Below are 15097 nucleotides of genomic sequence, written 5' to 3'. Positions count from 1 at the left end.
CAGCTTTAATTGTAATAGGCAAAAAACTGGAAGCTACCCAGATGTCCTTCAGTGGGTGAGTGTTTAAACAAACTGGGGTACATCCATACCATGGAATTCTACTCAGCAATAAAAAGGAACAAACTATCGATCCATGCAACTACTTGGATGGATCTCAAAAGAACTATTCTGAGAGAAAAGAGCCAATCTCAAAAGGCTACATACTGTATGATTCCATTTATATAAAATTCTTGAATAACAAAATTACACAGATGGAGAGCTAGTTAGTGGTTGTCAGGGCTTAGAGATGGAAGCTGTAAGTGGAGTGAGTGGAGTTATAAATGAATAGCTTGAGAGGGCCTTGTGGTGATAGTACACTTCTGTAAATTGATTGGTTACACAAATTTAAACGTGTTATTCAACTGAATAGAACTACACACACACACACACACACACAAACACACACACACAAATGAGTGCATGTAAAATCAGTAAAATCTGAATGGAGCTCAGTGGACCACACCAGTGTCAACCAATGTGTTTCCTGATTCTGATATTGTACTATGGTCATGCAAGATGTTAACACTGGGGGAGGCTGGGTGAAGGGTATGTGGAACCTCCCTGTATATTTTTTGTACCTTCCTGTGAATCTATAATTATTTCAAAATATAAAAGAGAAAAAGGGAGGTGGTAAGATCTGACAATTTTTTTACAGGGAGCCCTAAACATCCTATCTAATGAACCATAAAGGTTGCATCTGTGTGGTATGCTTCCCAAAGTGTAAAAATGATGCAGGGCACTACATTAGTCACGCAAATGGCATTTTGTATGTGTGTTGTATATATTTTCATTTCTTCTTTATGCTCGTCAAAGAGATTTTCACTGATGTCTTTGAAATTACGTTCAGGAAACTGAGGATTCCATTTGTGATTTCTTATCTGTGGCTGCCATAATTTATCCTATGAGATTGTTGGTTGTTTTGCAGTCTTCAAATAAATTTTATTTTCTTAAGCTGCTCCTGTGCACCCCATACTGTGAAACATGTTCCTGTTTTGAAAAATGCGTGACTCTGACCTGAGATGTTTGAATTTGATCTTTTGATCCCTCGTTATTTGTTGCTTCATGATGTCAGAAGGCCTGAGGCATAGCATGGTTCATAGCCGAAGGTAAAGGCATTTAGAACAGAGTAAATGTAAATCCATAGAATCAGGTCTTGCCTCTTCAGCTGCAAAAGCTGCATTTTACTTTATAATACTGGTTTTAAGACATCACTGGAACATGATGTTAAAGTATCATGTAAGTTAGCAAGTGAAAGGCAGCACGTTATCCTCCCCAGGGACATCATTTCTACTCTTTTTGTTTTTGAAGCTACTACTTTCTGAGCTTCTCCCATGCGCCTGGCAGGACCCAGTGAATGAATGGGATGTGGATTTTAGAGTAAGATAAAAAGAGTAGGTGTGTGACCTGGACAGGGTAGTTTAGCTTTTCTGAATCTTAGATCCTCATTTTAAAAACTAGGGGTAAAGTGTTTTCTGCCCTAGAGTGCTTTTTATAAAAATAAAATAAAATTACATGTGAAAATTCCAAGTACAATGCCTCACCTAAAATAATTATGCAGTGATTTAAATTTTCTCCTTTTCTTCTGCTGGAGGATTATTTACATAATATTACTGAAAATATTTTTGGAATTCATCTTTTTAAAAAAAATAAATTTATTTATTTTTGGCTGCGTTGGATCTTTTTTTTTTAACATCTTTATTGGAGTATAATTGCTTTACAATGGTGTGTTAGTTTCTGCTTTATAACAAAGTGAATCAGCTATACATATACATATATATTATATGCGTTGGGTCTTCGTTGCTGCGTGCAGGCTTTGTCTAGTTGCAGCGAGCGGGGGCTTCTCTTCGTTGCGGTGCACAGGCTTCTCATTGTGGTGGCTTCTCTTGTTGCGGAGCATGGGCTCTGGGCATGCAGGCTTCAGTAGTTGTGGCTCGCGGGCTCAGTAGTTGTGGAGCAGGGGCTTAGGTGCTCCGCGGCATGTGTGATCTTCCCGGATCAGGGCTCGAACCCGTGTCCCCTGCATTGGCAGGCAGATTCTTAACCACTGCGCCACCAGGGAAGTCCCTGGAATTCATCTTTGGAAATGACTTCTAGTGACATTTTCCTGCCCACATTGGAGAACCAAGCTTATGGCTTCACAGGACAGTCTCTCCAGGTTTTTCTTCTTTTTCTGTTTTTGCTCAGTATGAGCTCAACATAGTTCTTTCTTCTTTGCCTGGTGAGAAGCAATGGGTGTTGGCTATTTGACAGTGGGGTGCTGGGGGGTAGTATGGCTGCTGCAATACTGATTCAGCCTAGAGGTAAGAGCACTCCTAAATTAAGAAGTATTTATGGTAAGACCAGATCAAATGCAGGGATGATGGGTGATGTGGCTCATATTAAAAAGTCGTTGCAAGCGTTTTTGTCCTTAATGCATTGCATATTTCCTTTATTGAATTAATTATATTAAAAGTTTGAAAGCATATTTTATCGAATAGAAGCCTAATTTATTTCTGGCTTATAGAATCTGTTCTATTACCTTCACATCAATGCCAGATATTGTATGTATTACAATACTGTAAAGTCATGAGACTGGTCCTGTGAGCCACAGTTTCATCACTTTATAGTCCTCAGTAAGCACATAGGTTAGAAACCCAAGTAAGTCACATGGAGCTTGTGTGTTCCTATATACTGGTGAAGTGAGTTGAATTTACAAGTCACCTGTACTCATCTGATATTTCTGTGTATGTAGGATTTTATTCACAAAAGCATCAAAAATTAGGTTAAATAGCTTTCCACCACTTCTTTTTCTATTGTTGATTATTTCATTTCAATCATATGGTTAATTCATAATTGGAAAACAAAACAAAAAAGCTGTGGAAAAGAGTGTTGTGTCCAGGGGGCACACGCCACTCTTTAAGAACTCAGTTTGTGGGTCTGAGTCTTTCTCCTGGGATTGAGGAAATGGTTTGACTATAAAACTACCATTAGCTAAAAATAAGCAAAATTGCCTGCAGGATTCACGGTAGGTACAGCCTTGAAGAGTAATAAAAGCCTGTTTTAAATGAACTCCTAAGGACACAACTTAATCCCTAGAATGGCTAGTCAGGTTTTATGTTTATCCCTTTTGATTATACTTCCATATATTCCTGGAGAACAGTGTCCGAAAAACGGTTCATTAAAAAATTGTATTGAGCTGGGGTAATTTGGGGCTTATTGACCAAGTCTAGGAGGTGGGGCTGCCCGATCAGGTGGCCCAGAAACAGCAAAGAATGGCAGACCTGTCTTCTCTGCTTCCCTGTACCATGTGGCATGAACTGATTTCAAAGACCATACGGTTGGTTTCATTTAAATAAATATGGCAGTTTGCATGCTACTCCCCCCCACCCCCCATAAAACAAGACAAAACTAAACCAGTAACTTGGAGCATCAAAGTTGATTTTGGAAAGAAAAGGCACCCTCCTGAAAATTAACTTAAAATGAGGTGTGCACAGTATGGGAAGAGGGGACCGAGAAGGTGTTGATATGTTTCTCATTTCTGAGGGTCAGTAGGTGCTGGTATGCTCAAGGACTTTCCTTCATTGTGTTCAGCCCTAGCTGGCCTGGTCCATGGGGGACTGCGGTTGGGGGTCGGTGTTAGAAGAGACAGACTTTGGCATTTGAGTTGCTCCAGGAACACTTTGCTGTTTCTGGAGGTGGAATAGTGAATTGAACTAGTCTACCTGCCAAAAGAGAAGACAGGACGTCCAAGGAATGTCATCCTTTCTCCATTTCTTTTTCCCTGTGTTTTGCAGGAATAGCTGCAAATATTGGTGCTTACTATTTATTACTATTGAAATGAAACATTGATTAAGTACTTGCTACACACAAAGTATTGTAAATGACCTAGAATAAGTGTTTGAAAGGACAAGTCTTCTTGGAGAAGGAGGACAAGAGCACACCCTCGGTGGGGAAGTTTCCAGGAAGGCTTCCTAGAGGCTGTGACCTTGAGTTGAGTCTTGAAAGAGGAGTTAGCCAGGCAAAGAAGGAGAGCCTGGGTGACCTTTGTGTCCTTGTGGGGATGATGGAGATGGAGGGAATGGAGGAGATCTGGGTTTTTCAAGAAAGGACCAGCATTTGCGAAATCATAGGATGAGATTATCCGGCCATATTTGGGAGAATTCTAAGTGCAGCATGTCTGCAGTGTGGGGATTTTGGGAGCAGCAGCAAAGAGAATAAATAAATGAGTCAAGGCCAGACCTGAGAGTTGTATATGCTAAGAAGTTTGAATTTTATAGTAAAGTTGAGTGGTTTTCAATCCTGGCTGCACATTAGATTCCTCTTCCACTTCCTACCACCAGAGACGCTGATCCTACTGGTCTAGAGAAGAGAGCTTGGGGATAGGTACCAGTATACACTTCAGCTGGGTTGAGAACCATCAGTCATTGATAGAGTTCAAGTGTGTGAATGAGGTAATGAGACCTGGATTTGAAAGAGCGCACACTGGTAGCAGTGCAGGAGGATGCCTGAAAAAGGACCCTGTCCCAGCCAGAAGCAGTGAGCCCATTGTAATAGTCCAGGTGAGGAACAACCAACAGCTTAGCTGAGGGCAGGAGTGGACGGAATGGAAAGATAATTGGAAGAGAACATCTGGAAAGTGGCGGGGGGGAGGGAGCGAGGTTGGGGGGGAGTGATGGAAAAAGGAAAATGTGGTCAGCTTGCCATAGAGAAGTCTTATAAGATAAGGGTTGAGTGTCCCCTTGGATTGGGCACTTGTAGGCAGCTGCAGCCCAAGAGAGTGACGTTTCAGTGGGATGATAGAGGCAGAAGCGGGATAGCCTTGGTTGAAGAACTTGAACCTATTTAAGGAAGGATTCGAGTTCATTACGATCAGGGAAAGGTGGATAACCCCAGGGACCTAGATGGAGTTGCAGGAATGAAGGGAAAACACTGGAAAGGTACGTTGGGGCCATGTTGTGAGGCCCTTGGGTGCCAAGGGTTAAGTTATTGGTAATGATAAGATGCAGTTCTCTGCTCTTAGGCTAAATGTTAACTTGAAAAAAGAGAGGATTAAGACTAGAAGGGTGAGACTGGGTGGGGCTAAGGCTCATTAGACGGCCAATGCTATTTTTTTTTATGGTCCTGATGATTTTTAACAGCTATTTTAACAACAGAATGATGAAAATGTGTAGTATTCTGTCTCCCTTGGCATAATGTGGCTGCTGAAAAAGGTCACAGCTAATAGGAAAAGTGAGTTTTATTGCTTGATTGTGGATTCAATTTATTTGTGTGCTTCCTGTTTACATTGCCATGTTGTTTTCCGAATTGAACTAGTTGACTAGGCCAAGCGTCTCTGCAAGAGAGTTTGTGTTTAAAAAAAGTGCTCTGAAATTCTTCCCCACCCTGAAAATACATAATATAAAAAGCTGAAATAAATGTACAAGTGACGTGTAGCTAGTTTAGGCTTGTTTTTATATTATTTCAGTTTTGTAAAGAAGAACCATTTGTGGCTACATATGATGGTTTAGATCAAGGTTTCCCAGCCTCGGCACAGTTGACGTTGTGAGCTGGTTGATTCTTTGTTGCGCATTGTGGAGTGTTTAGCAGCACCCCTGGCCTCTGTGCACTAGAGACATGTAGCACCTTTGTCCCCAGCCTGTGACATCTGAAAATATCTCCCAACATTACAAAAAGTCCTCTGGGTGGGGAATTGGAGGGGGAAGGCAAAACCACTCTAGACTGAGAGCTACTGGTTTAAATATATTACAGTGATTTAACCAGAAAATAACCACTTCTTCCTGCTACAGTATGGATGGTTTTCATGATGCTCATGGAATCTAAAAAGCTTTTTATCACCAGAAGAAAACTAATGAATGTTTATAAATTCCCTTGTCGAAAGTTTATTTAAAAATATTTAAAGAAAAAGGAAAAGTGACTTTACTGGTTGCCTAACCATTTCCCTGCCTGCCCAGCTTACCCACTTTTTCATTTAGTTCCTGGATCTGCTATCATTTAATTTTATAAGGACAGAGTTGATTTTTTTCCCCCCCCGGGCCATTAAGTCCTCAGTGCAAAGGATATTATGAATTAGAAAGTGTCCAAATAATTCTGCCAGTTTAGACCTGTATGTGAAAATGTGGATTTCATACAGGACCAGGTTCTAGTGTTAGTTTCACACCAAATGCCTTCTGACTTTGAGTAAGCCACTTTAATCTTTTTTGTGCAAATTTTCTTACATGTAAATGAAAGAGAGAAAGTAGATTATCTGCAAGTTTGCTTCTAGTTCTAACTATCTAAGATTGAAATCTTTTGATTGTTTCTTTGGGTTGCTCCTCCCTCACACATCCCTCAATGCAGTGCAACCCAAAATGTGCTCTGCAGGTCACCAATGGTCCAGAAACAACGATGCCAGTCTACAATGAGAAAAGTACAGAATCGGAGAGTAAGCAACTAGAAATGTTTATCATGATTCTACAAAGTAATTCTATACCTCTTACATATAATAACAAAAATTTATATTTTGCCTTAATCTTTTAAATTTAATTTTTATAGTAATCTATTATTATTTTTATTATTTTATAAATTTATTTATTTATTTTTGGCTGCGTTGGATCTTCGTTGCTGCGTGCGGGCTTTCTCTAGTTGCGGCGAGTGGGGGCTACTCTTCGTTGCGGTGTGCGGGCTTCTCATTGTGGTGGCTTCTCTTGTTGCGGAGCACGGGCTCTAGGCATGTGGGCTTCAGTAGTTGTGGCACGCAGGCTCAGTAGTTGTGGCTCGCGGGCTCTAGAGCTCAGGCTCAGTAGTTGTGGCGCTCAGGCTTAGTTGCTCCTAGGCATGTAGGATCTTCCCAGACCAGGGATCAAACCCGTGTACCCTGCATTGGCAGGTGGATTCTTAACCACTGCACCACCAGGGAAGTCCTATTATATTTTATGAAAGTATTGGCCCACATTGGATTGGAAAAACAAAAGCAAAACAAACCTTTCACTAGAGGTGGTTTGAGAAACACTGCCTCAATGTATGATGGAAAATTTGCTTTGCCTCTTTTTCTACCCTGGCCAATAATAGTTATTTAATATATTCCTCCTCTGGAGTTTCAGTGAAAAGAGGGACAAGATGTTGCCTGTCTGCCCTATTAGCAGCATAAAATTGGTGGTAAATAGATTTTATTATAAAGAAATTTGCCTTACAGAGAATAAGAAGTAAGTCTGGAGTAAATCTGAGGTTCCCTTTGATTGTATGTATACGTGAATCTTCACACAGCTCATGTTAGTGTCTTGCATTAAGATGACATGTTTATCTTAGAACATGAACCCAAAGAGCAGTGAAAATGTCCTTTCTAAAATTATCTTATCCCCAAGAATCCCTTACATATGAAATCTACTAGGATGCTTTGTCTATTGGAGTCTCTAAAACCAATCAATGCTGTTGAGGGCAGGTAAGGTATGGATTATACTTTTGAAGGAGGTTAACGCCTATATTTTTGAGTCTACTCATTCATTCAGACTCATCCGACATTTGGGAAAATCTATTATATGGACTCAGGTGTGGTAGACTGACATGTCAACAAGGGCAGTTAAGCAGTGAAGCTCATCATAATTTGACCTGGGTCTTTATATGTTAAACTGTGGTGGGGAAGCCAGCCTTCCAGTTGAGTTATTTGAAGCAGAAAACATTGCTGGGTTCCCTGCATTGTGGACCACTGGTGCCAATACCTTTTACCCCATTTTGGGTGGAATAATCCAGAGAGGTCTGCCCTACTCCTGGGAGCCCTTTGCACATGGCCTGGCATTGTCTGGGAACAGTCTCTTGGCCTGCAGTTCCTGCCTGGTCTATATGGGCTTGTAGTACACTTCCTCCTTCAAAGTAAAAAAGGTAAGCTCTTTGCCTGCCCTATTACCAGCATAAAAATCACTCTTTCTTTCAGTTTTTTTTTTTAATCCAGAGGATGAAAATATATAACATATTTGGAAACGCCACTGGCAGACTTGGCAGGCATTTCATATTTACTTGGACTTAACGTGAGTTGGATTTGGTCCTCTGATTTCCCCACCTCCATCTCTCGGAACAAGTTATTTATTATCCGAGTGAGTCTGTGGTAGGGGATCAGACATGCGCATGGCATGTCTTTTGTAAGTACGTTTGTTCTGTAAGATTTATGCTAGCCCAAATTATTTTATACTTGTTTTCATTGTTGAAAATTTACTGTGTTCATTCTGGGTTTGGCATAAGTATTTGTAGTGTGCTAGGCGTTCCTGTGGTTGAACATTTTATCGCTGTAACACTTCATGCAAAGGAAATTAAAAAATATAGAGTGAAAGCATTTCCCTAATATGGTTCCAATCAGCTGTGTACTTTAGTAATTTGATTTGTAGGAACTAGAGAGAAGAGTGTTACTGAGCTCTTTTCAGTCATTCATAATTCTCTGGGAGTTCAAATCATGGTTCCAAGTTTATGAAAACATCTATTGAAATCTTAAGTCCTTTATTTTTCTGTTTGTATGTATTGAGGTTGTTTTTTTGTTTTGTTTTGTTTTGTTTTTTTATTACCACTGCAGTATCTAAACGAATTCAGAGAAGGAGGTGAGTCTCCTCTTTGTATCTTGGACAAGAAAAACTGATGTGAATTGAGGTTGATTGGCTTGGCAGAAGTCAATCACTGGTACAGAGGGGCAGGCCCTTTTATTTCTGCGTTATCCCACGTGTGTGTTCCTGCTGCTGTACTCTTTGGGCTAAGCAGTTGGACTATAATTGGTAAATCCCATTTGCCTGGTGTGCTCCTAATAATCTATTGTGCAGTTACTAGTGGCATAGCCAGGTGCATCTTCCCCGAAAACGTAACTCACAAGGTGGAGGGTGTTATTTGGGCAAACTAATTCAAGATCTAGATTGTGATCCTTGCATCATTATTTCTTTGGCTCTTTCTACAGAGACTTAAACTTGTTTCCTTTTTTGAGAATCTCTGGCCTTTGACTTCTGTTTTTGCCAATGAATGAGCATGACTTCTGTTTTGGCTAGTGAATTAACATGTGATAATCCATATATTGTTAGTTTCAGATTTCCTTAATCTAGTTCATACGTAAAAGTAAAATCAAAGTGAAATATGAAATCATAGCTCTTAGAGCTTGGAGGCAAGGCTTGGAAGGTTTCATCTGTTGAAGACAGTAGCTTGTCAGGAGTCTTAGATGGGTATAGAATTTTGCAATCATTTCCTATATTTTAATTGTTTGCTTTTATTTCTTACCATGTTTTAGATTTCCCTCTTGACCTTCGGCAATCTTAAATTCATGTAGTCTTGTGTAAAATCCCCTTTCACAGTGGTGTTTTGAGCCCTGGTCCTCCTCATACTTAACTAGGCATAAATAAAGTCATGAGGTTATGCATTTTGGCCAAGAGAGTTCATCAATCAGTGGTTTTCCATTTGAAAATATAGTCTGTGAGGTTAATCTTTTCAGTAGTCAAAGAATTAATGTAAGCGAAAGCTAGGTGGATATTCAGAAGTCTTAGTTGTGTTTGGAGGAAAATAGCCAAGGAGCATGGTGGTTCCTATGATCGCTAGTTCTGGCTTAGAAGACATAACTTCTTTTGCTTCAAATATAAAGGAAACCCACATTCATTCTTGGCCTTTCTTCCTGCTTCTGTGTTTCGTCTAGGTTGTACCTATGAAGGAAGTACCTATAACAGCTCCTTCAAATGGCAGAGTCCTGCTGAACCCTGTGTCCTGCACCAGTGCCAGGTAAAGTCCACCTATTTACTCTCCAGTGACAAGAAATCCATAAAGTCCTCTCCAGAAACCCTTTTCAGACATCACAGAACAAAACTCCAAAGAAAAAAGCAAAACAAAAATGAGAAACAAATGAAAAACCAACTGTATCCTTGTCCAAATTTATCGTGACAGTCACCATAACAAGACAGTTACAGGATAGATATTGCATGGGACTTGCTTCCAGAAACACACAGCAGAATTGTTCACCATTGTTAAACTGTGCCTGGAAAAACTCTGAGAAGATGCATATGTCCTTGGGGAAAATTCATGTCTTCCTGTGAGTCAGCTTTGCAAAACACGAATCTTATTAGCAGAAAGAGGTATTGTTAGAGGATATATGTTTCCCTTTTTTTGATTTAGAAACATTTTGAGCTGGAGCCAATCTGCAGACTGTGTTAAATCAAAGTAATTAGTACATTGTAACCTCAATGATTTCAACGCAACAAATTTAAGAACCACCAGTTCTGGTCCTAGGGAGCCCACTGTGCCTGATGCTTGCTGAACTCTGAAAAGAGCACTGTTTCCCTGTGGCTCTAATCGTTACAGGTCTTAAACAGGCAAGATAAACCAAAGGGGAAATGAAGAATTGAAATTTTCGAATTCCTTTTCTTTAAAGAAATACTTTGTTAAAAAAATGCTCATCTAATTTTGACATAATTTTAAAAATTTTCTCTGTAGAGAAGATGCTGTTAAATCATTTTCCCCCAGTCTCATTTCACTGTTCAAGGATATACTTTTGCATTTAAAGGAGAACCAAGGTTAGTAAGATAATGCATATTTCTCTCTGATCTTATCGCAAGTATATTGACATTTAGTTTATTGAAATCTGAATTTTATGTAATCATGTTCTTTGCATAAGCCCACAGTGGGCATGTTCACTCATAAGATCTTCAGTTACTTGTTCAGTTAAATGTTCAGTTTATTTATGTAGTAATCTAAATTATTTGTGAAAATAAGCAGTAGTTAGAACAGATATGAATAATAGATTAATTGACTCAATAAATATTTGTTGAGTTTTTACTCTGGGTTATACATGCAGTCAGCTTTATGGAACAAAATAATGACAGCAATGACTTTTAATAACATGAAAAGCCCACATTCATTCTAAAATTTGCACCACCCCATCCCCACCCTGCCTCTTGACCAATGTGATTTCCAGTCTTTGAGAGGGACACTCCGAAAGCCATGGTTACACTGTCTTTTAAACAAGACGATTGCATGCCTTTTGGAGTGTAGTGTAACATTTTTATACAGTAGTCAGAGGTCTTGACAATCTTCAAGTTGCATGGACCAGTGGTGAATTTTGCTGCCTTTGGATGAAGGCTTTGTTTAGATTAAATGGAAACTATTATCTGGGTGGGAATATTCTGTTGACTGAATAACACATCAAGCCTTCATCAGTTGTGAATATCGGCTTTGGTCACTAGCCATTCACCAGCGGTCAGAGAGAATGATGCAGGAATATCGAATTATTACTGGAAGAGATCTTAAAGACCAACATCCCTGGGAGTCAGGAAATGCTGAACTATAGAATGGAGCGCAGAAAGGGGACGTTAGCTACCAAGAATGAACTTTGCCTTTTAATTTTTCTCCTTTTATAATACTTTGCCTACACCCTGTTAACTAGTTTAAAAATATTATTTGGGCTTCCCTGGTGGCGCAGTGGTTGAGAATCTGCCTGCCAATGCAGGGGACACGGGTTCGAGCCCTGGTCTGGGAGGATCCCACATGCCGCGGAGCAACTGGGCCCGTGAGCCACAACTACTGAGCCTGCGTGTCTGGAGCCTGTGCTCCACAACAAGAGAGGCCGCGATAGTGAGAGGCCTGCGCACCGCGATGAAGAGTGGCCCCCGCTTGCCGCAACTAGAGAAAGCCCTCGCACAGAAACGAAGACCCAACACAGCCAATAAATAAATAAATAATAAAAGCTTTCATCATATTAAAAAAAAAAAAATATTATTTCACTCAATAACCATAAAAGCAAACTTCTGTTAAGGTAGTTACAAAAAGCTGCTCCTCTGCTCAGCTGGTACCTTCCCACTCTTGCTTACTTTCTTCCTTCTTTAGGGAAGGAGACCTCATCTATGAATGCAGGAAACAACCGTTTACTGGTACCCATCAGGGAAGTCTTCCTTTAAGATGCTCCTCTGCACAATGACACAATTGCAGCCTCTGTCTCCAAGATCTTCTCTTCTCAGGGCGTAGAATCAGTAACAGAAGAGAGAGTATAGTGTAGTGAGTAAAATATGGGCGTTGCCATTCACATAACTTGTTACTTAACCTCTCTAGACCACACTTTCATCCCCCACAAAATGAGATAGTACTACCTCATAGGGTGGTCGTAAGAATAAGCAACACTGTCATTTAAAACACTTCTGGTTGAGCCTACAAGTACTGGGTAAAACTAGACACCAGACAGATAACAGCTAGTCTAATGATCTGGTTTATTTCCATTTGAGTTGAAATCTAGCTTATTTCTTATGTCTTCGTACTGAAGGAGATCTGATGGTGGAGAATTTACCTTTATTTTCCACTTTTAGTGTCTTACTGGAAGAGGAAGATTTGAAGATCAGAGACAGGAAATTCATGCTGGGAAGTAACCTGAATCCAACATCTGGATTGCAGATACTAAAGGGAAATTGATCCTGGGCTTTTTGCATTGCTTCAGTTACATAACTAAAGCCCAGTTCCTTTTTTGATGTTGTATGTTGCTGGTATTTTGGCATTTTTTCCTTCGCAAATGTGATATAGACCACAATAAATTCCCCTGGTAGTGGAAGCCTCAGGTCTGACAGATATGAAGGCAGTTAGAATATAACCTTCCTTGTTGGATTGAGATGATATGGTAGCAGAAACGATGAAGAAAATTATCTAGTTGTCAAACTGTTACATAGTTTTTTAGCTTTCGTTACCACTCCCCTGAAAACAAAATTAAACAAACATACAAATCCATTTTATAAAATGGGTAGAGAATATAGAGAAAAATGCTTCAAAGACCAACTCTGAAAATTAATTTAAAAAATGTTTCAATCAACATTAAAATACTAGAGTCCCAAGATCAGTTTGCAAATGAGTCCCTTGATTTCATTATTAAGACCGAAAGTATCTATTTTGACAGAACATAATATGAACGTTAAAATAGTTTTATCTAATCTCTTCATTTGATGACTGACAGACACACTGTCTGCGAGGCCCAGAGAAATTTCTAAGATTGCAGAGCTGGTGTCTAGTTATTCCTGGAAGGGTGGTGAGGATTTAGGTCTCCAGATGCCAGTCTGGAATATTGTTTGTACTCTGTGCCTTATAATTAATGGCTTAAAGTGCAATAACAATTACAGAAAATATAGTAAGTGTTGAAAACTTAAAACAATTGTGGATGAACAGCTAGACTCTGTTAGCTACTGACTGACAGCATGGAGGTTTTAAATACTAGATTTAAAAGAAAGAAAGGAAGGAAGGAAGGAAGGGAGGGAGGGAGGGAGGGAGGGAGGAAGGAAGGAAGGAAGGGAAAGAAAGAAAGGAAAGAAGGAAGGAAGGAAGAAAGAAAGAAAGAGAGAGAGAGGGAGGGAGGAAGAAAGAAAGGAAATTAGAGTCAAAGAGAAAGAACTAGGACAGGGAAGAGAACGGGTACAGGATTTGTACTTTGAGATGGGGCGAGCTGGGGCCATCAGACCTCATTTGTGCCATATACCTCTGGACCTGACACCCATCCCACCTTTGCACTTTTTGTGTTTGAATTCTTCTCCTACTAAGTTGGTTACTTTCCAAAAGTGAGTAAGTCCTCAGTGGGAATTCTGGGCTGACTTTCCTTGCGGCATTCTGTTTTTCAGGAAGGCGTTGTCACAGAGTCTGAGGTGCGATGTGTCGTTCATTGTAAAAACCCTTCCAAGCATCTGGGAAAGTGCTGCCCCACGTGTCCAGGTAACATTCTCAGGAAGGGGAAGGCGGCGAGGCTCCCTGGTACAGTACAACACTGTTGAAATCCCTCTGGGTTCTCACAGGAATGCATGATTTTACCCACTCCTGACTGGAATTTTTCTCACTTTACGTCTGTGTACCTAATGGGTTAGGAGAGCAAACTCCTTTTCATAGAAATGTCCGGTTGGACTCTGGCGTGTCCGGGATGACTGCAACGTGCTGTAGGTCTTGGCAAGGATGCTTCAGGCTCCGGAGGCCTGCTTTCCACTCCACAGGGCCACAGGTAACGCTTATTTTGGAAGGAAAGGCTGTGGCTTTCGCTTGCTTCCAGAAATGTCTTTTTTACTGCTTCATATTGCAATACCTTGGCCAGAGCTCACCTTGGTGATGAGGTGACCAGATGTTTTCTGAACACCTAGAGCTGTGTCCCTAAGAGGATTTAGCTTAGGGCTTTGCTGGTCTCAGTTTTCTGCGTGGTGTAGTGAGTGGGACCCACTGTCTTTTTAGAGGGTCCCACGGCCTAGCTGACAGCAAAGGGATCTTTCCTTTCCAGTGGGTGGAGTGTTTCCTCTTACTTTTCTGAACAGGATTACAAAGACCTCCTGCATCTTTTCTTGCCCTTAGGTACCAGCCTGGGGATTTTGAGGTGAGAGATTTTTTTCTGATCCCTTAAGCCTCTGGCCCATGCTCTTCGACAGATGTTCTGCATTTTGGGTTTTACTCTGAGTGCTTTTCCTCACTGGAGGCCATACTCACAACTACTTCTCTTTGCTTTTGAAGTTGATCTCCAAAGGGCCTTCTGTACTGCAAACCTTCCCGGGAATTGGTGAAGGCATCGCCATGGGATGCTTTGCGAAGATGAGCTCATGGTCCCTTCCCCTCCACACACTCTGCCATGTGCGCAGACCGGGGCCCTTCCAGAGTCCAGCCTGCCCTCATCTTTGAATGACAATAAGGACAGTCTCTCTCCACTACTTCTAACCTTTCTGAGTTCCCTGGACAGTCTTTATTGAGCCAAACTTCCTTTTCACACTGGGATTTGTGTGAAGCTTGTATTATTGGATAAGCTTATGTGAAGGCCAGAAACCAGTTGAAAGTAAAATAATTCTTTCCATAATTCACTTATTTTGTATCTATCAAACAGAGTTTGCTTGAGTACTTTTCCCCTCTGAATGCACTGAATGCTTTACATCATGTAACCATCCTCTAAAATGCCTAAGGGATCTTTATTAGGTTAGCTCACTAATACTCTAGTCTGCACATGAAAATCACCTGGGAAGTTTTAAAAAATAAATCCTGATGCCCAGGCTGCCTCCCAGACCAATTCCATCAGAGTCTCCGAGGGCGACACTCAGGCCTCCCAGAAAATTACTGTACACAGCCAAGCTTGAGATGGATAACAGAGCAAATTTTATAT

At 40.6% G+C, this 15097-nt stretch overlaps 1 protein-coding gene across 3 annotated transcripts in view; it reads left to right on the top strand.

The window, feature by feature from the left end:
* The window catches only part of BMPER (BMP binding endothelial regulator), a 254972-nt gene that overhangs the window by 50290 nt on the left and 189585 nt on the right, over positions 1-15097 (top strand). For all 3 annotated transcript variants that reach the window (XM_059932712.1, XM_059932711.1, XM_059932710.1), the window contains exons 4-5: positions 9650-9732; positions 13593-13683. In XM_059932712.1, the coding sequence (XP_059788695.1) occupies positions 9650-9732; positions 13593-13683 (174 nt within the window). The remainder of the gene's footprint in view (positions 1-9649; positions 9733-13592; positions 13684-15097) is intronic.

Source organism: Balaenoptera ricei, chromosome 9 (assembly GCF_028023285.1).
Source record: "Balaenoptera ricei isolate mBalRic1 chromosome 9, mBalRic1.hap2, whole genome shotgun sequence".
Lineage (NCBI taxonomy): Eukaryota > Metazoa > Chordata > Mammalia > Artiodactyla > Balaenopteridae > Balaenoptera > Balaenoptera ricei.
Note: the sequence above shows the minus strand (reverse complement) of the source record. Positions and strands in the feature narration are given on the sequence as shown.